Genomic DNA, 22894 nt, shown 5'->3' on the forward strand with positions numbered 1-22894 from the left:
TTTGTGCTGCTCAAAACTAAGCCAATAGGAGAAAGAGCCATCGCTTATATTGGATAAATCTCACACTGGCATTCTGTTTATTTCTCTTTTTGTAATTTATAGTCACAATATTCAATCTTAGGACGCTATTTATGGTAGAACAACGTTTATCTTTGCATTAGTTTTGGCCAAAAGTTGTAGTTCTGCTCTCGGTAGCTCTCCGGCCCATGATGCTTTGAGCGCCCATGGTGGCTGAACTGGCCGTCTGAAAACTCCATGTAAACTCCCATAGACGGCAGCACAGCTTTCCCTCTAGGTGAGAGTAAGAAACTCTATGGTGGGGACCTTCGTGACGTTTCAAGAATTTGACAAACATCTACGATGAAAGGTACCCCTAAATTTACAGGTTAATAATTTCCACTTGAATAGTGTCAGTGGAATGCGCCCGCTGTGTTCGTTAGTCTTCTTTTTTTTCTTTTTCTTTTTTTTTTGTTGTGCAATACATTTAACCACATGGCTTTCCATTGGGAATTACATAACCTAATTTTTCAAAACTGAACTATGAAGTTGTCGGATATCTTTCTGAAGTATACACACCCTGCACTACCAATTCGAAAGTAATTTTAGTAACAGCATAGGTCGGATAATTGCCATAGCAACATTGTCGCGATTATTAACAATCTCATGCCAACAGCGGTGACGTCCCAATATTTTCTTGCGTATATGTCGGTTGAAGCAGGTTAAACCCAGCGGTTTTTCAGTGAAGCGTAACTTAACGTATAACTTTAATACTCGGCAGGTGAGACTTCGTTAAAGCAGCAGATATTTTTCTCTTCTACATAAGTAGGATCGGTAGAACTGCGTTATACAGGACTTATTATTTATTAGTCGTTTTTGTTTTTTCGCTTTCTTTGTTGCATCTTTTTGCTTTATTTTTTTTACCTCTTTGAACAAAATTAGGACTCATACTGATAATTACTTTAAAAACATATCGCATGAAAACTTCCTTTATACCCAATGCAAAAGATTCAGAAAACATCCTGCCTAGAATGGTACATCTAAATATTTCTATTTTCTTAACTTGGTGTCAAAATAGAACAGCATGAGGAAAATGTATTGTTATTTTTCGATTAACTGCATGTTTAAAAAGCTTGGTGTAGAACTTCTTTTTCTAATCCGTACATTTGCTTGCTCACTCTATCTACCTAGATTGAAGTATAAGACTGCAATATCAATATATTAATGGATTAATGTTCGATATAAATAAATCAGTAATTTAAAGTGGGAAAAACAACACAGTTGTTCCTTAATGACTTCAACTCCCAAGGGTGGTGTCCTCCACGGGAGAAATTAGGAAATTAGGCAATCAACACTTCCAAACTTAGGTAGTCATGTCATTGACAGAAGGCCAATAAACGCATACGAAACCGCTGCGTTGTTCACATCTCACGTTAATTACTCTATACGTAAAGCGTAGTTCCGAACGTTTTCCTGCCTGATCGGTACGAATTTGAATACCACGGGAGCACATGCCCGGAGATACACATAAACTATTCAGTACACTGGTACACACATCAGGAAGCTATCATTACAGGTATCCACGTGGCCCAATGATCCATTGTTCGTTAGGGGCAGCCCGTTCTCGCAGACTGGAACTGCAGAGCAAACAGCGTGAGGGCACGCCAGCTGCGAGGCGACGCAGATGGACTCTGGAGAGGCCCGAACTCGGTCGGCGCGGAAACAACGTTGGTCATCGGTCAGAGCTGCACATGTCTCTATCGATCCTACTTTCGGCATCGAGCGCTGGGCAATCAATTCGTCGAGGCGGCTGGAGCACCGAACATCCGGTCGAAGGCTGCCGGGATGAGCGGCCGCAAGTTTAATTGCTTCGTTCTCAAAGAACGATGCGAGAATTCTCGTCCAAGTTGAGTTGATGGCGTGTTTCATTGTAGAATTAAACCTAAGTGCACTTACGGAATGGTGCGTGGTGCTTTCTGAGGCTGCACAGCCGTTGGCTTGCAGCCTTCCGACTCGTGCACTATCATTTCCATGATTCATGCTAGCAGCTTCGCGGACACCGTGAATACCAGGGGATAATCGACTGTTGCCGGCCCCCTTTGTTTTCAATCGCCAATAGAAGCAATGTACAGACGGGTGCAGTGTGGACGTCACGCAATGAAAACTGCTCTCGGTTTATGAATTTCTCCATTTTGTTTTGGTTTCAGGAGAATAGCGGGCTTTGATTTCTTAATCAGAAAACAAATGCAGTATGTGGACTCACTTGGCACGCGTGCAGCTCGCTTGTAACAAAAAAAAAAAAAATAGTTGTGGTTGAACTCTGGTTAACCCTGGTTGAATTGCAATAGCAACGGCGGAAGCTTCTTTTGCCTGCTACCTTATTCCCCTATCACGCCCTATCAATGTAAGGTGCTACATTATTGGGGACACTTAAGCTCATCCTTTAAGAGTATGACGCGAGAGCTAAGTTACCAGCCCACATATAATAAATGAGAAGGGTTCAATGCTGCTGAACCAAATGTGGAGCGAAAGCATTATCTTCTGCTTCTTCTTCCTCTTCTTCTTCTGCCTGGTGACCGAGCATTCTTCTTCATCATCGAATTTTTAGGAATAGGAAGGCGCAGTATACTTCGGGTGAACACCATGGAATTGTGGACACGCACACTTTAACTCGTGGTTCTTGGCGAATTTTGGGGGAAAGGAAGGCAGGAAGACGCAGTATACTTCGGGTGGACACCACGGAATCGTGGACACCCACACTTTATTTGTCAGCGTCACTTGAAGGTCAACCGTGGCGACCGGTCCTGAGCTACGTGATGGCTCGAAACCGGGTGCAGTATTGCTATCGCAATAAAATATGTTTTTTTTTTCCTTCATGATTCGAAGTGAACAAGTTTCATAATGATTTAAAGCTGATTTCCACACGTTTTTTTTTTTCTCTAATCTATTTGTATTAACTCCTGCGCTGTCTTAGGGCGGTACTTAGTGCACTGATCACAGTTTATTTTTATCTTTTTCTAATAAAATAAACGCTGAAATGAACGTTCTAATAAAACGCGATAAATTATGCGATAGGCCAAACCTGCCTTCTTTGCTTTTTTCTGAGCAAGCTTTTTCTTTTGTAATCACCACCGCTGTACCTTCATGCTATTATGTGCATACGACTTTTTTGCACAGCGATTTCGCAATGCCTGCATTACTGCCGAGGTTTCGACTGAGTGAAGTGCTTTTTCATAATCGATGAGTGCTATATGTATAAGGGCTGGTTATGTTTCGACCATTTTCTACCAACTGGTTGGTAGTATGGATATAATCTTTAGTAGAGATAGTAGAGAAAACCTACTGGATCATTTAGTTCATTTAAGTCTAAGGCATGATTGCATTTAACTGGGACACCCTGGTGTACACTTTCTGTTGATTGGCTTCGGTTTATTTCGCGATGAAGTTCGCTCAGTTACCAGTTGCAGAGATGTTTAATTAAAGCCTACCTGAGAGCCAGTTACCCCGGCCATGAGACAATGTCAGGATGAACGGATGGCATACACAGGATAGAAAAACAGAACGACTATTAAACGACATCAGCCGACAGCTGGGGGGTTGCGGCTGCTCTTTTGCATTGACGCTTCCTACGCGTTCGCTCCCACACGGTCCTCCCATAGCACGGACTTCGTCTGAGAAAGAAATTCCGAATAAAAAATGACCGATCTCAATGAGTTCTTGCTAGCAGCATTGTTGTCGTATTCCACCGCACATCGCCGTTGATATGCGCCCATCGGTTTCCGGGTTCTCGGACGACGACAAAATCAACTTGGTCTAGTGTACGCCGAGCATCTCGGGTACAACACGCAGGCGTACTCCACATCACCCGTAAGCGCTGCTGGCCGGCCGCTGCAGAAACGCGCTGCTTTACAGGTCTGTTATTTTTTAAGGTGGAAGCATTTATTTCATCATCGTTGTCGTGAGCGAAAGTGTCACGCTTTTGCGGCGGCTCTAATCGGTCGAGACAGGATGACATGCATGGAGGCCTCGACTAATCCCATAGCACCACCACAGTATGCGCGAATGCATGCCTTATATAGCTATATGCCAATCAATGATAAATTACTGGTTAAATACTGACTGAATAATTCGCTACAGATTACTAATAATGACCAATTAAGTACAAAATACTAATTATTAACTGATTGTAGACTAAATGATTAAAAACTTGTACTAACGACAGTTGCGTAAATAATTAATTATTACTCATTAATGCCGCGCACCCGGTAAAATTAACCATTTAACATTAAACGTAGCACTGCGAAAATAAAAGGACCGCGATCTCGTCGCTGCCAAGCAGAATTCACTGCATAAATGCATTCGCAGAATGTGAAAGATTAGTCGCTCGCTTTACTCGTAGCAGCATTCATCGCTACATGCGCAACAGTCGCGTAGCAGAATGCAGCACTCAGGCTTTCGCCTTTCATCACTTTAGTCGCCAAAGTGTCCTCGAATATTTAATTCTCTGACCACATCCATACACAATCATGGCTGAGCTTATTCTCCCCAAACTTATTCTCTTCTCAGTCAGCTACTCGTCTGGGTGAGTAAAAGATTAAGACACAAAGCAAAGAGCGGAATAGCAAAACCTGAAGGCAGTAAACATCGCGGTAACTTGTGTCACCGGAAGAAACCCTTATGAGCCCTATGCAGCGCCGAGAGTGATGGGCAGGAACGATAACGGAAAAGACCTCGGGTTTGATCGGTCAGGCCTGGAGGGCCGTATTCGCCAATGGTTTCCTGGACCTGGGTGAACCACCCTAGTGATCACTTAGTATCAATAAAGTTTATTATCTCTCTCTCTCTCTCTGCTTCGTCAGAACGCAGCTCTTAAGAGCCCGGTCCTGGCTTTAGCGGCGTCGACATTAGCGTCAACGTAACCCGTTGGCAGCTATAGGACGTACAATGTCTTGCTATTCTGATCCCAATGCATGCATCAAATCACGAATCAGAGACAAAATTCGTGAGCAAAAATAAGAATGAAATGTTTTTGGCTTGTAAACATGCAACTTTTCCTAATTTTACCTGTTTTTGTAGAGCTAGTTTTTTTTTTTTTTTTTTCGTTATTGTGACCGTCAAAAAAGGCTCTGAGAAAGGCGATACGTCGATATGTCAATTGCAAAAATTACAATATTGTAATGCGATGTTCTTAGCTCTTGCGATTCATTTTATTTATTATTGCTCGTCAATTTTTTTGCTAATTGTATGAAAGCTCGGTATCCGTACTTAGGGCCCGAATAGACTCTCTTGATAATGTTATCAGTTCAACAATAATCAACGTTAGTTAGAACAAAGTGCATGGCAAGGACTTCTCTTAACGATTTCCAATTTTGCCCGTCCGCTGCTGACTACGCACAAGACTTGTATCAGCGAGCCTTTAAGTTAACTGATTTCCCAACCTAATTTTTCTCTGCCACCTCGCGTTTCCGTTTGTCTTTACTTGGTGCCCTGCTTGCACCTTCATTTAGCAGTACGTCATATATATTTGCTGCAACACTACATGCGTAACTGTCTTTCTTAGTCTTCATTATGCCTACAAAGAAATCAACTAACGTCTCTTAAATATTGACTGATGCTCTGATTCTACGCAATTTCATTTCCGCCTGCCTTTTTAGGTCCTCATCACTTTACTTCGCGTGCTGCTTGCTGTATATTTGAGCTTTATCTTTTTCTTCTTTTCATGCTTCCTTTTTTTTTTTACACTATCCTGCGTTTTGGGCGCTCATTCAGGTATGCTTGATATAGCCTTTTAAAATGTACAGCAATGTTCATTTCCTGTTTATATTAGTACAACCAGCTGCCATCATCACTGAGAACGTCTTCCTGTGCTTTCTTTTTGTTGGTCATAGGAAAGGGCAAACTTGTATTTTTTCCCATCTTTTTCTCATCGTTCCCAGCAGGCGTGTAAACCACACGGAAGCCTGCAAAGGTACAGACAACCACAATGTGAATTATATAGAGGTATAAACCACGAATTACTTTTCGGTGTTGGAAACATTTAGACGAAAAACATGGGAAAATATTTTAGAGAAAATACTTTGCTGGATGAGAATGTAGGAAGCAGCGCTGCGGGAAGCAGCGAGTATAGAGAGGGCGGCCGCGATTATTTTCGCTCCACCGAGTGCCAGCCGATTTTAGCGCATCGTTCGCTTCAGCACTCCGAAAAAGGCCTATCGCAACGTTTTCTGGAAACTGGTTCCTCTTCCTTTTACTCCCGTCACGGTGGCTTGAAACTGTAGAAAAACTTAAATGAAAAGAACGCAAAGAAATCGTGGTTCAAGAAATAATGAAAGCTAGATTTCGGATTGCTTTTCTGGTTTGTGGAAAGAAAAGACTCTCTGTGCTCCACTGCGCAGGGCCGAATGGCCCCATTCTATCGCCATTTCGGAGCGGTAGAAGGCAATTGCGCACGGTCAAAAATGAAGGAACGACCTTGAGCGCTGTCGAAATTTCCTTGACCGTTTTTCCCTGTCATTTTGATTTTTGTTCTTCCTTTCAAGTCCTTCATTATTCGAGACTACGTCGAGTCTTGGCCGACGAAATGAACAATGCATCGAAAACTTCTTGTTTTATCTACTGCAAAGACGGCAAACATGGTACATGGGAATGTGAGAACGTGATAACCCTAACTCCCAAAATAAGCACTCTGACCAGTTTTGACGGGCTAAGGTGATTGTGCGTGTGATAAACGACTATAAGGGTTTGCTTTTGTGCACTTGCTCAAGAGAAGCCACGTGACACTAATTATATTTCAAGGAACGTTCGCAAAGACATCGTTACTGCAGCCTCATGGTGGGACCGCCGCTCTAAGACAACCTTTGCACTGCCGCATAAGCCATTTTACGCCATTTTGGGGCTCATAGTCTTCGTGCTCATGCTCTTGCTACTTCTGAAGCTGAGGATAACGCAGAGAGATACGGAACGGAAAATGGTTGGTGTAACGTTGAGAGATAGGAAGCGTGCAGAGTGGATCATAAAAATAGCTCATGGTATAATGACATTCTAGTCGAAAGCAAGAAGAAAAAAATGGGGAGTACGTGTAGTGTGAAGGGAGGACTACCGATAGCCACTAAGGGTACTAATTAGATTGCACGCGAAGACAAGCGTAGCGGAAGGCTGCAGAAAAATAGGTGGACGGATGAGGTTTGCAGGGTTAAGTGGAAGCAGCTAGCGCAGTAGCGGGAGTAATTAGAGAAATGGGGGAGAGGCATTTGCCCTGCAGTGGGTATAGTCCCGTGGATGATGATCACTCCTGAATGCGATTCCTGGCGGTGTGTCTCAATTGCAATCGAATCAAGAAATCCTGTATAATCAGTACCTTCGAGAGACATGAGTACGGATGGGAGGACTCGGAACACACTCGAGAATCTTGGTGGCAAAAACATTTTGTGGTTTTCCCTGGGGCGAGGGAGAATAAAGCAGGAAAAAAATAAGACATCATTTACGGGGCGCGGAAATATGATAATGAGCAAGTATTTTTGAGAACAATATCTGATTGTAATGAATGAGCATGTCGGAAAACCTTACTAAAGGATAAAAGTGCACCTAGTTTAATATACATTTTTCAGTTTCAAAGTAATGCGGCGATGCGCCAATACATCTTGCGTGTCTATCAGCTGGTAAAAGAAAAGTTAAAGAACATACGTAAAACAATTCTGCCTGTTATCACTGTGTGGTACATGTGACTGTTTTTTATTTTTATATTATTAATTATCTGCTGTATCTTCACAGCCGCGTATCTATACCTAACTCTATTGCTTCGTGCATATAAAAAAAATCTCGTACTCCTTTTCGGCTTTGACAAGATTACACTTTGTATTCCTGAGTTCTAAAAATAAAATGAGCAGCAAAGCGCCAAGCGCGGTAATGATAGAGACCGTTTGAATTTGAATTATAAGCTTCAAAGTTTCAAACTGTCGAAACGAATCAGGCGATGTAGGACACCGTGAAAAAAAGTGTGAAAATACGATGCGCATAATATTTCTCACAATTCTTTCTTTGATGAATTGCCTTATCATCCTGTACCACCCAACTGCCAAACGTCGGTCGGTTAGCGAGTGCAACTGACGAGAGTTCGAATGCGATCCTTCGAAGCTCGAAGGTGTCATGCCAACATCTACTGTTAGCGATACACCTTCCCCAAAGACTTAAATCATTTCTGTCAGCGCCTCAGAAAGCATGCTCTCGCGCTCTGGCGCTGCTCGATAGTCATTCCTGAAATTTATAAATTTTATTGATTGATTCGGTTGATAACGTCCCAAAGCAACTCAGGCTATAAGAGACGCCGTAGTGGAGAGGTCCAGAAATTTCGACCACCTGTGGTTTTTTAACGTGCACTGACATCGCACAGCACACGGGCGCTTTCCTTTTCACCTCCATCGAAAAGCGGTCGCCGCGGCCAGGATTTGATCCCGCATCCTTGGACAGTATAGTTGAGCCCCCTAACCACTGCAACACTACGGCGGGGCTTTATACATTATCTGACACACTCCTTTTGTTCTGTTTTCGACAGCATACCTCAGGATGTCACAGCTTCACTGCACTATGCTTCTGGAGATACAATAATCAGCCGGAATTCTTTCAACACCTTCGTGTAGTGACTTAACAGCTAACTATGTGGCAGCCGCGTCCCGCCTCTTGCAGTGCTACTCCGTGTGCGCCTTATTTGCCACTCTGAGGTTAAGGCAGAAGTATCCACAACCGCTGCCACAGGCCAAAAAGTTGCAGGTTTTTGGGATGCAAAAGCCTCGTGAAAGAAAGCATGTCTGTGTCTGTGAAAGAGAATAAATGAAAGATTATTTCCCGCCTCCTTTTTCTCCACACACGTCTTCTTCTTCTTCTTCTTCTTCTTCTTCTTCTTCTTCTTCTTCTTCTTCTTCTTCTTCTTCTTCTTCTTCTTCTTCTTCTTCTTCTTCTTCCTCTTCTTCTTCTTCTTCTTCTTCTTCTTCTTCTTCTTCTTCTTCTTCTTCTTCTTCTTCTTCTTCTTCTTCTTCTTCTTCTTCTTCTTCTTCTTCTTCTTCTTCTTCTTCTTCTTCTTCAGTAGCTGGAAGCAACTCGCCCCCATGATTACGGCGCATACACAGTAGAGACTAACGACGCCTACCCGAAATGCGCCGCTGACCTTTGCATGGCGCTCGTACTCTATCTTAACCTGTGGTCGACAGCTTCCAGCGCGGTGCCAGCGGGAAGGATTTTCTGTCACATCGATGACACGACGCGATACTTTGTAGAACGTGAAGCAGCCGCTTAGGAGTCTTTCCGACAAGCCTGAGCGACAGCCAACTAGACATCACACCTGCACTCAGTCGCCGCGCTGTATACTAGACGTGCGGGTGTCGTTGGCTATATCGGCTCGCATCTGTTCGTTGTTGCGGCCTGTAATGTTCATACGGGCAGGTTGGTCTGGCTGCATCAGCGTATTTAATAAATTTTTCGGCGTGTGGCCTAACTGAGCACCTAGTGGTCGGATGCGATCGTAAGCATGCATCCAGCATTCTTCCCATCGACAGGGCGGAACGGTGCAAAGTAAGCCTTTCTTGTACGGCTGTGCTTTACGCGAATGTCACGTATAAGAGGATCCCGTCCCAATTCTTATATGCGGTACTTGTACACGCATGGCGAGCATATCCGATATGGTTTTGTTATGTTATAGGGGGCGGCAGAAAGTTAGGTGGGCGGATGAGACTAAGAAGTTCGCAGGGGTCAAGTGGATGCAGCTAGCACAGAACCGGGTTAAGTGGAGAAATATGGGAGAGGCCTTCGCCCTGCAGTGGGTATAATCAGGCTGATGATGATGATTATGATGATGATGATGATGATGATGATGATGGTGAGGCCGTTCAGTCAGCCACTGTGGGTGGAATGCAAGAGTTTTGACATGGTTTATCTGACTCATTAGGAAAATCTGCTGCATGAGCTTCGCCGTGAACACCCTGTCTCGGTCGGTGATGTTTAGGATTAGGTGAGGTGTCGTAGCAAAATGTGGTGCATGAGCAACTGTGCGATTTCCGACGACGTTCTACTTGTCGCCGCCTCGGCTTCCACCCATGCCTTGTCATATAGGCAGTCGCGACTATACTTCACCTATTAACAGCGACTGCGAGTAAAAAACGAGCCCACATAATCCATGGTGGCTCAATCAAATTGTATGTGAGCGACGCAACTGGTCGGAATAGACATGCATCCTTTACGGCAGGTGACGTTCGACGTAGGCACTCAAGGCAACCTCTAAGTAGTGGTGCACGGTGGCAAAAACCTTTCGCCAATGAAAGACGTGGCGCTCTCCCGTTAGTGTGCGTGCCAATCTTAAATGGCCAGAAATGGGCTCATCGCAAAAGACAACCAGAATATCTCCACGGCGGTCTGAAGGCACGTCAAGAACGCAGGCTTGCTCACCGTAGCTCGAGTTGTTCTAGTATAGGATGCTGTTGCGCGTAAAAACAACGACAGATTCCGTGTCGAAACCGGCGGAGTACGCGAGAACCGCGGCCCTTCAGGTGGCCAGTGGCAGAGCGCTGGTCAGAATCAGCTCACTGCCCAGTCATCAGGTCTGAGACGCTAATCATAGTGAGGAAACTGGTGTCGCCCTCCTGACAGTCGTCAGCGAGCTCGACAGGGGCGCGAAGGAGTGTTCTCTCTGCTATGTAAAAGTGAAAATTTTTAATTATCAATCTAAGCTTTCCTTTGGACAAATATAGGCATCAATTGTCATGATCAGGGAATATATGTAACGATGCTTCATGACGCGTACCCTTTACCGAAGCTATACACCAAAAGCGGAAGTGGCAACGCAATCTGTAGCAATCCCCCCCCCCCCCCCCCTCCGATTTCTCTTTTTTTTTCCCCTTGCGAATGCATCTCACGTGCAGAATTACGGCGGTTGAAGCCGAGCAAAGGATTGAGCTAAAGAGTACCCGCGTTTATTTCGTAAGAGGAATACCACTGTCACTAGACATTTCAGCTCAGCGGACTTCGTGAAACCTGAGAGAGTCCGTACGAACGTATGGAAATTTTCGCGCATGTTAAGGGATCCTGTGCAAATTAATTCTTAGTCCTCCAGTAACGCGCAATATAGGCGAATATATAGGACTGAAAAAACTACTGCAGGGGTTATTACTTCGGTTTTTGCGCCACCTATCTTTCAAAGGGCAGAAATTAAACCCTTCGAGACGGAGTACAAAAGGGGCTTTAGGCACACTTTGAGGGCGGCGTTTGTCGCGAGAGTTTAGCGGGGAGGTTAGTCTAATCTTAACCAGCTGTTGACTCATATTGCACGTCCGATTGAACGTCTGTGAAGTATTCATATGTAAAAATGCAGTCCCCTTTTATCCATACACACGATGTTGGAACGAAGCCCCGGACACAATCGAGAAACGCGCTGCCATTCAGAATTCTCCGTGCGCCTTGAAATCTAATCTTCTTTGGCTGCCCGAAAAAACGGACGGATTTCGTTAGCCGCCTACGTACCGAAACTGCGCATGAAAAGAACGGAATGTTTTTTTGCGCCGCCCGATGGCCCTTAGCAGCCTTTATTTACCTTTCGTGTCATCTCGCGTGACGCTCTTCGCTTCGAGCAAATCAAGTTTCGCATTGCTGCTCATACAGGCTGCGAATTTCTTATTCCAGAACGGAATAGCGCAGACAAAAGCGAAAACAAAAGAACCAACCAGGACATGCCACGTGGACGTGCTTTGAGGTACGAACGAGTAACGCGCTGTCTCGAAAATAACTGTGCAGTAATCTACAAGGCAGCACACAAGTCAGCAAACCGGCCGCAACTCGAATATCACCGGTTGATGGTGGAACAAAGAAAAACATGATTAGATATGGTGATGGCACTTTTTCCAGTTGTGATAGTTAATCTCAAGATAGCCAAGGCACCGGCCGGACACCAAATGTTGGACAGTTGCCAAAAGCGCCATGCATTCGACCTCTGGTTAGCTGAGGCGCCAGCTCTTACTTTATACAGCGCTGCACTCTTTTAAAGAGGCAATGACTCAGCAACCTGTCACAAGAGAAACGACTCCTTGGAGCTTTCAGAAATGAAAGCAGCGGCACGTATCGAATTGGAACGGACAATGACACGGAAGCTCGAGAATGGATGAGACAAACACGAATCGGAAACGGAGTCGCGGAGTCGCGGAGATTCAAGAAGAAAAGGAAGAGAAGAAAATGAATACGGATCAGCGTGCTAAGCAGCTGTACGTTAAACAAAACAGAAGGAACAAATGCGTTCCTTCCATGCATCACCCGTATACTTCTCTCTTCATTTACGCAAAAAGAAATAGAACCATGCTGCTTGCTACTCAGTTTCTTCTTCCAGCGCGGCACCTCGGTCACCTTCCTCACTGCATCGACGTATCCCGGTTCGGACGACACGCACCAAGACCCGAGCGAGCGGACGTTGTGCACGCCATATCGACTCGGGGATTCCAGCTCCAGTATAGCCGTCCGTTTGTTTACGCTCGCGATTCCATTGCGTGTGGCAGCGGCCCTCTTTCTGCTATTCCAAGAAAGCACGAATATCGCCTCCTTCTCCTTCCGCATATTCCGATGAAAGCGCTCCCCACGATGCGCAGCCAGTATTCCCGGCACACGAGCAAGCAAAGGACATAACACACAAGCGAAGACTGGTACTTCATGGCTTCCTCTTCTTTTCATTGTGGCTGTGATTTCCTTTTCCTTTGTTCTTGTTAGCACACTATATGGTGGCATATTGCAAGAGCCACCTTATATTTACGACCGAGGAGGAAAATGCAGCAGCTTAATTGGGTTAGCCTCTGGCGCCCTACCGTACGTGCCCCACTTCTAGCATATTTTGTATGGGCTGTGTACATGAACCCGTTTGTTCTGCGGTCGTGGCGCCGGTGGTGATGTAACTTGGGGTGTACTCGCTTTGCCTCAAAATATATGGGCTTATTTGTATCTCATCGTTTGATAGATCTAGGGCGCGCTCCTCCCCTGATTTTTTCCAGGCAGACAAAAAGAACAGTTTAAAAAAGACTTCGACCCGAGGAGGGTCTTTTCAAGAGGATTTGATCTGCTAGTTTCAAATCTGCGTGATAATTACCAGTTCATAACCTCTCGTATCGTTTCGTCTTTGATATTACACGATTTCATTATTCAGGTCTTCAATAACTATGACGATCCTGCGCCAAAGTAAGCATCTCACATTCAATTCGTCAGTGCTCACTTTCCCGTACTGTAGGGTTTACCACCTTCACTCTGTTTTGAATCCAAACTTTCAGAAACGAAGCTCACGTTGGAGCAGTCCTTGCTTAATTGATATGCAACTGAGGAGTACACGCTTAAAACCTCAAGCGCGTCTCTGCGCCGTGCGCTCAAGCTAGCCTGACCTAACGTTTAATCCCCTCCAACTATTAAGTGAGGACTCTGTTCTTTTAGTCATAAATATAAAATATGAAAGGATTTCTCGAGACGCCTTTCGGGGTTTACTGTGAGACTTGGGAAACACGGATGTGAATAATTGAAGGAGGTCTGAGTTCACCGCTATTTTACCAACAGGGGAAAGGAGTAGAGGCACTGCTTCAAGTACTCAGCATAGTAGCTTATATAAATAATCCTATGCATTTCTTGCCCTTGATTTATTATTGTTAAATGTTATCACAAGTTATTTGTTATACTCCAGACATGTGAACGGCAGATGTAAAAGCCAGTGGCGAGCGCAGGAGTGTACTTCTTTCTTACGATGGAAAGAATAACAACAAATTAACTAACTTTGTGCTGTTCAACTTCACTTGTGCTGAACTGAGTGGCCTCAAAAGGGTGGCCTCTAAAAAGTGGACTTTAGTATATCGTTAAACCTTATCGAAGATACAAACGCAAAACATTTGCACTACGTGCGCAGTCGAGAACGTTTGTGGAGTCCTAGATTTTCTATAGTAATCATTGAGGTATAGCCACTATCAAATCAGCTTCGCCATCACACACGAAGTAGGCTCCCGGCTTATTTTCATTATAACACGTGCCTCTCACGTCGGTCATTTCCATTATCCACTGTTACCGAATGAAACGCAAGCAATTGATTCACCCTTTTTTACCGCTTAGACATTCCGTAGAAACGTACAGAACATTCGGCCATGAGAAAGTTTATATTTACCGCACTGGAAAGATAACGAGATTCAATACACCACGATGTAGTAGTGGCTAAACTGAGTTGGAGCTCCCAGACTCAAACATGGCCAAGCAGCCCACGTTTATATGGAATCTAAAGGTGAAAGGCACCCGCGTACTGTGCGATGTTAGCGCCCGTTAAAACGTCGCACAAGGTCGATTTTAATCATGTGCCGTCTACAACGGCGTCTCTTGCAGCCCATGTGCGCCATTTCAAGATGTTAAATGCCAAAATTTTTCACACTCATCCATGAAAAAATGCTTTGTGAACGGTCTGGCAAGCTTATGCACCCTTTAAAACTGACATCACAAAATCAATTGTTATATAATTTCACGCTCTGTTAAGAAATCTCAATGTTGAGTCCGTAAGGTATCCTGGGAAGCTTATGTACGCTTGTAGGAAATTAATTTTAGCGTAATTCTGGCATGTTTTGGAACCCACGAACGGCGCAATCATTTTAGAGCGTAGCTCTGGAAACGTTCTCGCACTGCAAGTCCTAAGCTCATTCACTTGCGCAGTAGACCTTTAGCCGTCGGAACGGGCCTAGCGCGAGTTGCAATTCACTAATTAACTAGTCTAGTTCACATTAGCGAGAGCACATCCTGCCCAAGACACTGCCCGCTTCTTCATCTCCCTCGTCCCTAGCAGCACGCGAGGCCTCCGAGCGATCGTTCCGATCGTGGACACGGAAGCTCTCCTCTGCGATACCACGTGACTAGGCGAGGGGTTTGACAACTGCTTCACCGGCGCTTGGTTGCTCAGTCTCGCCATGGCGGAGGCGCGTACCGGCACAAGTGCGTCAACGCACTATTATAGAGCAATGAGCTATAGCCGCTTGATGAACAATTCCTTAAAACAAGCGGCGGCCAATTTCATATTCTGCAGTCAATCCTCTCAGGCCGTTTACGGGCACCCGGTACAAATGCACATTTAGCATCGACGATCCAATGAAAACACCAAGAATGTTCAAACAGACCGAATAAATCACCGGCGTTCCGGTCTGGTCAGACTTGTAAACACGTCTAGCTGGCTGTGGCTTTGTTCCCACCGGCTCATTGCCAACGGCCGCCTGCTTGCCTGCCCTATGATCGAGGATCCGAGGAGCCAGGATTTATCGCCTCCCGTCAGCAAACGCGTACGCTACCCGGAAGCCGCTATGCCGATGACTAATTCAATTTGTGAGGGGCGCGTTCACTCTGCGATTCAGTCCTCCAACGAGTAGGCGCTGGGTGCTGCCTAGGAAAAACACTGCCAGCGTGCGGCGGTACAGGACGCGCATGGAATAAAACTTGCCTTCTATTTTCTGTTTCTTTGTTTTCTTCAGTTCTTGTGTAGGCATCCGCGGCTGGGAGTGAAAAAGGAAAAGCTTCACTCTGAAAATTAGTCTGGCTTCTCCAGCGGAGCTTAATTCGCGTGACCTAAATACGGAATGTACCAGCCAATTAAATACATTGAAAACAGCATGACATGAAATTAAGTCGGTAATCTCATTTGCTCCAGTGTGAGATTGCAAGAAGCGCCTGTTCTTGATTTCGACCTTCTCATCAAATTTAAACACGCTTCACTCGGACCTAAACGACGGGACTATACTGTGAGGTCTCTATATCAGTTCTGCAGCGCCTTCCAAACCCGAGTGAATGAATTGGCAACATTTTATGGGAATTATTAGAACGGTTAACTTAGTGAGTATGTGTGGGAAAGACTTGCTATAAGAAAACTTGAACGTAGATTATTAAGGTGCGCTTTTCTAGAAATTTTGGGTCTATCTAGCCATCACTCCAAAATAATGCGGGATGTGCGGCAGCTTTAAAAACACTAAAGATGCAAACAAGCAAAAAAAGTAATTCCCTTACACGCGCCTTTGTGTACCTCCGTTAAATTAAATATTTATACCAGTCTGCGTTTGTAGGGATGTCCGCTTCGGTTAGTTTGTGTGGGACTGCTTGGGTGTTTCGGTGTCCACGTCCAGGCGCATTTATGCATCCATCGACGTTGCGCAACAACTTTCTATGTGCTATGGTGGTCATAAACTTTGTTTAATAGGCCACGCCTGTTTTATGAACAGTCGTGATTTTCAAATTTTTATAATATATACTCTCTGACATAAAATCTGTGGATATAATTAAGAAACAGGAACCTCATACCAAGATCTGCACGTGTTTGCACCAGGTTTACAGTGGTAGTTCTCTTTCCTAAAAAAACTGTAGTTTTAAAACAATATGTACCCGTTTTTTTTTATCTAAATGAATTTATTCGTGAGCACTCACATTTGTCCCAGTGTCTGGGTGCATTTGTCAAATGGTAACAAAAAGAAAAAGAAAATATATGAAATCGTGGCTATTCAGTCGGAGGTCCCAGGAGAGCACACAGGATGCCTAGAATAACACCTTAATATGGGTTTTACTGACAGTGCCTTGTCATCATTATGCCGGGTGCGTCAGTGAAAACTTAAACAATTTGAGGTCGATAGGAAGTTCTAGATAGAAAAGAAATCTTTTGCGAGAAAACCCATAAGCTATGGTAAGCATAATTTTACTGCGATCGCAATTGTACATAAATAGTTAATTAACTAAAGTGCTCGAATTACCTCTTGGTTTGCACAGTTATATCATTAGTGTGAATAGATAGTTCAAAGTCGCCCCAGTATACCGCATACCACTCAGTGACGTCTCTGTTGAATCTAAATGTCTACGTCTATACGCATCCCATTTTAGACGTCCATTCCACCAATCGTTCTCAAGTGAAAAACTAAAAACCTACTCATTGGTCTTGACTACTCATAGAGTTTTTTTGGCGACTACCAATAAAATGAGGCTTCGTACGCCAGTTTATTTTTCTTCAGTCATATCTTGAAGGCTCTTCTCTAATCATTTAAATTAATAGGTTCGCCCCCGTTAGAAATCTGTTTTTCTTTTCATTCGCTTTCACAACGTACCAGACAAAAACGGCTGTTGGAAGTGGAACTTCACAAGACTTTTTTTTTTTTTTCAAGTCATTTAATTTGCAGGACAAAGATTAAATTTCTTCACTTGGGCCCACAGTGGGCATATTTGCACAATTACATATCTAAGGTAAATCGCATGGATGTCTAAAATGGATGTAGATCTTTAAACGGGAGGGCTATGCAAACACAGTGGCAGCTCCTATGCAAGCCTGTCTTAGCGCTTTGGTACTAAGTGCTGTTTTTAGTAAACAGTTCATTGTACAATAATTTACTCGACTGCACAGCACAGAGAATAAATATTTAAAGAGCACTGCATAACCTGCACTTGAGAATCGCGAAACCCTGAGCGTCGCTGCTGCGCATGGTGCACCAGGCGTCGGCTTTATATAGTATTTGCTACGTAGGCATGGCCAGGGCTCGTGGCGCACAGTGGAAGTTTCCATTCTTTGGCGCACGTTCGTTGCCCTGCTCCTGAAAGGGGGGAATTGTATGGAACCCTTTCGCTCGTACCGCGTGGCGCTTAACCATTGTTCGCGCGTTTGTTGCAGTGCTACTGCAGTTGTAGAATTAGATGAGACGCCGCCACTCCTGCCGCTTGGCGCTTCACGATTGTTCGATAACTCTAGGTGTCTCCCCTCCGATTTGCGATCACGTGACTGGGAACATTTTTCGTGGACACGGTTTACGGACAGCCTCTGCTTCAGGCTCTGTAGACAACTTTCGCCCTGAAATTACGAGTCTTGCAAGCCATACAAGGCTTTATTCCTAATAATAGCATTGGCGACCACCCGACATAAAGGCCTCGCTTTACCTCGCTGTATAAAAGCGCCTGTGTTGCCTAGAAATAGTGTGCCTGACTGGGCATCCAAGAGCACTGGAAGGTTGATTCTCCTGAAGGTTGAGCTCCTTCCAACTTTATGATATTGTCACGTAGTGGTGACAAGGCCGCACACACCATGTGGTCACTTTATCATGTGAATATCATGTGGTCACATTAGCTGCCGCAGAAACCTCCCAAAAATCAGTGCTGGGCAATGCCAGCTACCAGCTACCCCCTGGCAACGCCATTCCCACGATTTTTCGCTCACATCGTCAATTCCGACAACGCCAACGACAGATTTTTTGAGTAACGAGGTCTTTATAAAGGCCTCATTCTTCAACATTCTTCAATTCAACATTCAATGTCTTCAACATTCATTTAAGCAACGCTGCCAAGCAACAGGCTGGTTCCTATAAAAAGACCCTCCATGGGTGCGTATATGTGTATGTTTTAAGTGTTTCTGAAAGGAAAAAAACTCATTTCATAAAGCCCGACAGATAGTGAAACACAGCGCATCACCCTCACAGGCAGGTGAGTGGAAGCGCCACGCTCCTCTGTTGCTACAGAGGCTACTCATTGCTCTACTTCGCCATGTCGTGCACTTTATTCAACTTCGTCACTCTGAGAAATAACGACCATGCATTCAGCAACAGCTATCCTTTTGTTTGTTTTCCTTGTACCCAGCTTCGAAGCAAAAAATTATCTTGGCGCTGAATAGCGATATCTAAAGTGCGGGTAGACGAAGGAACAACCGCACAAGACATCCCCCTTCCCCTACTCCGTCATTGTTTGCGTTCGAATGACCTCACAGCGGGACTGTTCTCTAGAGGTATAGAAAATCGTGTGTAACACTTTCAAGCCAGTCCTTGCGTAAAGGAGAACATAACGGGCGCGCACAAGCTTGACAACCAAGGCTGCCTGGCCAATAGGCATTCGGGACACGAAGTAAAGACACTGCGGAGGCACGAGCTTGAACCATGACCACCATCAGCGCATCAGGGATCTTCTTCGTTTAAATCCTAGTTATCACTCACGAAGTGTCAAGGGCAAGCGTGAATACGTAAAAAATTGCAGTTTCTTGCTGGGCTAAACTGTGTAAGCACCGGATCCTTCGGTGACAGCAAACGCTAGGACGAGAGTGCGACAAAATATTGCGTTGGTTTAACCCTGCTAAACCCAGTCGAAGCGAATGCTTCGCTTAGGCTTGGTTACGTTTCTTGTTACTCATCATCATAATTTCCAGCACTACTATCGTCATTATCAACGAATGCACCGTTATTGCCATCGCTACTACCATCATTACCCCTAACTTCAGCGTCATTGTCGTCATCATTATCACTAACTGCATCATCGCCATTGTCATCGTTACTATTATCCTCGCTCTAGATAAGGAGGATTAAGATCTGTTTCTCACGAACCTGGAGTGGAGTAATGTAACGAGTTAATGATACATACTACACCCCGCCGTGATCGTGAGAAACAGATCGTTACACTGAGGAGAGGAAGGTAAGGAAGTCTTATGAAGAGTTAGAAAGGTGCCTGTACGATCGCCAGAGATAATTTTCTTCTTTGTTTTACCCGGCGGTACATTAACTATTAATCTATGGTTGAGAGAAAAAGGCTTCTTTGTACCGTTGTCGGTGGACAGCTCAATTTAGCCTAAACCAGAAACCACACACCATATTTTACTTGACTGCTGGAATCCAGTCTTTCTCTGTGACATCTTGTAGAGGAATTTACGAGGGCACCTCCCAGTCACGTCCTATGGTATACGGTTCTCGCCTATCCATAATCAAGGGGATGCGCAATAACGCTTATTCATGTTGCTTTAGCTTCACGGTACTCGGAAAACGAAAATTGCCGTGAGACACGCTTACGTGGATGCTCGCTCAGCGAGAGAGTATTTCATTGCAGGACTCTGGTACCACTTATCTCAAAACAAGCTATAATATTCAAAGTAAGAATTATGGATGCCATTTTTGATCCAGCTGAGTAACCTAGAGTTTCTGAGATAAAGCATAGCCTCACTTTTCCGCACTGCAACCTTCATTGTGAACACGAAATAAAAAAAAAAAATAAAGTCCTGCGTGGAGTAGTGGTTTGGGCGCTCAGCTAGGGATTAAAAGAATAGTGGTTTGATATCCCGGTGGTGACAGTTTTTGTTTTGTGTTTTAGGTGTCAGTGTAGTCTTTACTTATAGCCACATTTTGTCCTCTGATTCATCGAAGATCAAACGTGAGCTGTCGCTGACCTTAGCCTGAGGTCAGGTAGCGAAGCTTCCGATTCAAAAGAACCATCCCTTCACCGCATTCGACATTGTTTCATGTCTGACACCGTAAGACGACTCCGCACTAGGCTTTGTAGTTGTTATTTATTTTCGCGCACGTTTTCTTCATATGTGCAAGGAAACATTACCATGTGCACATCAAGCTAGCCCAATTTGAACCCCTCTTAATGATTTGATTGATTGATTGATTGATTGATTGATTGATTGATTGATTGATTGATTGATTGATTGATTGATTGATTGATTGATTGATTGATTGATTGATTGATTGATTTATTTCTCTTCGTTTTGTGGCTTCAGCTCTTGGTCCTGCACCCGCGCTGTTTCTTCGTTCTCATGAAAGAAAAGACCATTCAGAAGGCCGTCAAGATATAGGTAGGTATTTGATGCTGCCTTAAAGCGTAAGCCACTTTATTCTCGATAAACCAACAAATGCGGTATCATTAATGTACGCCTACCGCAGAAGCAGAGGACAATGCTTTTTACCGGCGCTAATGATGGCTGAGCGTCAAAAAAGAAAAAAGCACGCGATGTTCGTCCTGGAGCCGTCTCCGGGGTGTGTGTGTGTGTGTGGGGGGGGGGGGGGGGGGGGGAGGGGGGTTAAGTGCTGTTTTGATTTTATGAGCCCAGATTACCGGATTTATACGGCACAAGCTATTAGGCGCGTTAGAGAAGCATATAATCGAGAACGGTACATGTTTTCTTTCCTCACAGGGCACAAGGCTTTGTGAGGACGCAAGCTGCTGCCTAATGCTTTGCAAAGCAACGGCAGAATGTTGTTTATGCTCTACTCGAAGAGCGCTGCGTTGATGCGGAAATCTATTAGGCAACTTTATGGAGACTTGAATGGCTTTTGTACAGTGTTACAATGCCAGGAAAAGGACATCATGGTAATGCAGAAGTAATTATCGTTATGCCGTCATCACTGTCGCAGTGTTGTCACGAAATTCTCCAATTTGCATCGGGCTTCGCCGTCTTCTAACATAAGAATTAGTGTGCGTAATGCGCAAAGGTAATTAAACTAAACTAATGAATTATTTCTTTTCTTCTTACTTTTGTCTTTCCAGGGCCAAATATACTGCCTTGTACCAATTATGAACCCCGGTTGGATAAAAAATCTTTGCGCTGACAATTGCTCGGGTGCCAAAAGGGCCTATTTTAAATCGGTTTCTTCGTGTCGCAGGAAATAAGAATTCAGCTCGTGAGACAAACTGTAACCGAAGACAAATGTTTTGCATGCACACTCATCCAATGAACATACGATGCACCGGCGTACGAGGCCAGCTAGAGAAACACGCTAACAGAAAGTTCTTATTAAACATTTCAAGCTTCTACGTTTTGTCAAAACGCTTACCTGAGCATATCCGGCTTGCTATGCATTTCAGTGTATTCATTCCTAACTTCACGGCAAGTTTTTATGAAGAACGATGGACACGCCTTTGCTATTGGTATCATTGTTTTGATTCCAGCACTTATAGTGTGCACGCTTTGTGTTCATTTTTTAAATTAAGGTCGGAGCCTTAACTCTAGCCTCATCAGAAAAAGGGGGGGGGGGGGGGGGTCTAGTGATTCCAGCACATGGGGGATGAAAACGAAAAGGACAGAGAAAGAAGCTGACAGCCTTCTTTACGCATCGTTTTATACAAAAAAGAGATAAATCTGTCGTTTCGATTTTTTAAAGCTGGTTTTTGCTCATTTTACAACACAGATCTAAAACAATTGATCCCTACGTTCTGTCCGTCTCGTCTTTTATGAAGCATGCACATGATTCTAATAAAACTCACTAGTAAATTAACAAAACAGAACAAAAGAAATATTCCGACTATTAACAAAAAAAAATAAAACTTTTTGCCTGTTTCGTGTTCATGCAGCCCCTATACATTCGAGTACAGAAAATATCAAATCCCTTTGAAATACTCCAGAAAAGTTTCAAACCCCTCGAGATTACCTCGACTTTAAGACTTGATAACATATGTCCGAATTGATAGATTTGTCTGGTCAGCTGTTTGAACAATCTACATCGAGCTACACTTCTCCGCTTCAGTGCATGCTTGGTTTCTTTGTAACCACCACCTTTAATCGAATTATATTTGATAAATAATTGATAAACAGAGATAGTGTGTTCAGATGTGAAGGCGGAAGAGCTTACCCGTCTTGTGACCGGTCGGCAGAGCCTGAACTGTGACGCATAGAAGCAGCGCCACCAGCACTAGCAGGCTGGGGCAGCCGGCCTTCATGGTCAAAACTCCTGCAAAACGAAAGAACAAAAAATGTTAGTTATCACGCCGGACAAGTGACCCGCTCACAATATTTCAGGCGTTGTTGTGCTCACGAACCCACAATAACATTAGCGTTTGTTTAAACGGTGGCTCAACGCAATTTCAGCTCTGCACTGGCTTCAAATCACGTGCTCACGTAAGTGGGAAACGATGAGCGCTTTCTCCCCCCCTCTATCCCACTTTCCCTTCTTTTGCACTAACACCTGTACTAAGTGAAGTAGTCTCTAGAAGAAAAATTACTTCGTCCACCTTAGTATGTACCATCACGCTTGTACAGCACAGGACTAATCAGCACAAGAATAATTCTTCTGAATATCAACTACAAAACAAAACAAAAATATCCTTTATATTTACCTTGAACTCAGACTGTTGGCACCTTGAATTGTATCCTAAC

General features: G+C 44.2%; 1 protein-coding gene across 1 annotated transcript in view; it reads right to left on the bottom strand.

Moving 5' to 3' along the window:
- LOC146186074 (uncharacterized) overlaps positions 1-22458 on the bottom strand; it is a 75153-nt gene extending 52695 nt beyond the window's left edge. Inside the window, exon 1 of the mRNA XM_084605622.1 lies at positions 22367-22458. Coding sequence (XP_084461748.1) covers positions 22367-22458 — 92 coding nt within the window. The remainder of the gene's footprint in view (positions 1-22366) is intronic.
- Between the last annotated feature and the right edge of the window lie 436 nt (positions 22459-22894).

Source organism: Amblyomma maculatum, chromosome 6 (assembly GCF_055883805.1).
Source record: "Amblyomma maculatum isolate TAMU_Amacu chromosome 6, ASM5588380v1, whole genome shotgun sequence".
Lineage (NCBI taxonomy): Eukaryota > Metazoa > Arthropoda > Arachnida > Ixodida > Ixodidae > Amblyomma > Amblyomma maculatum.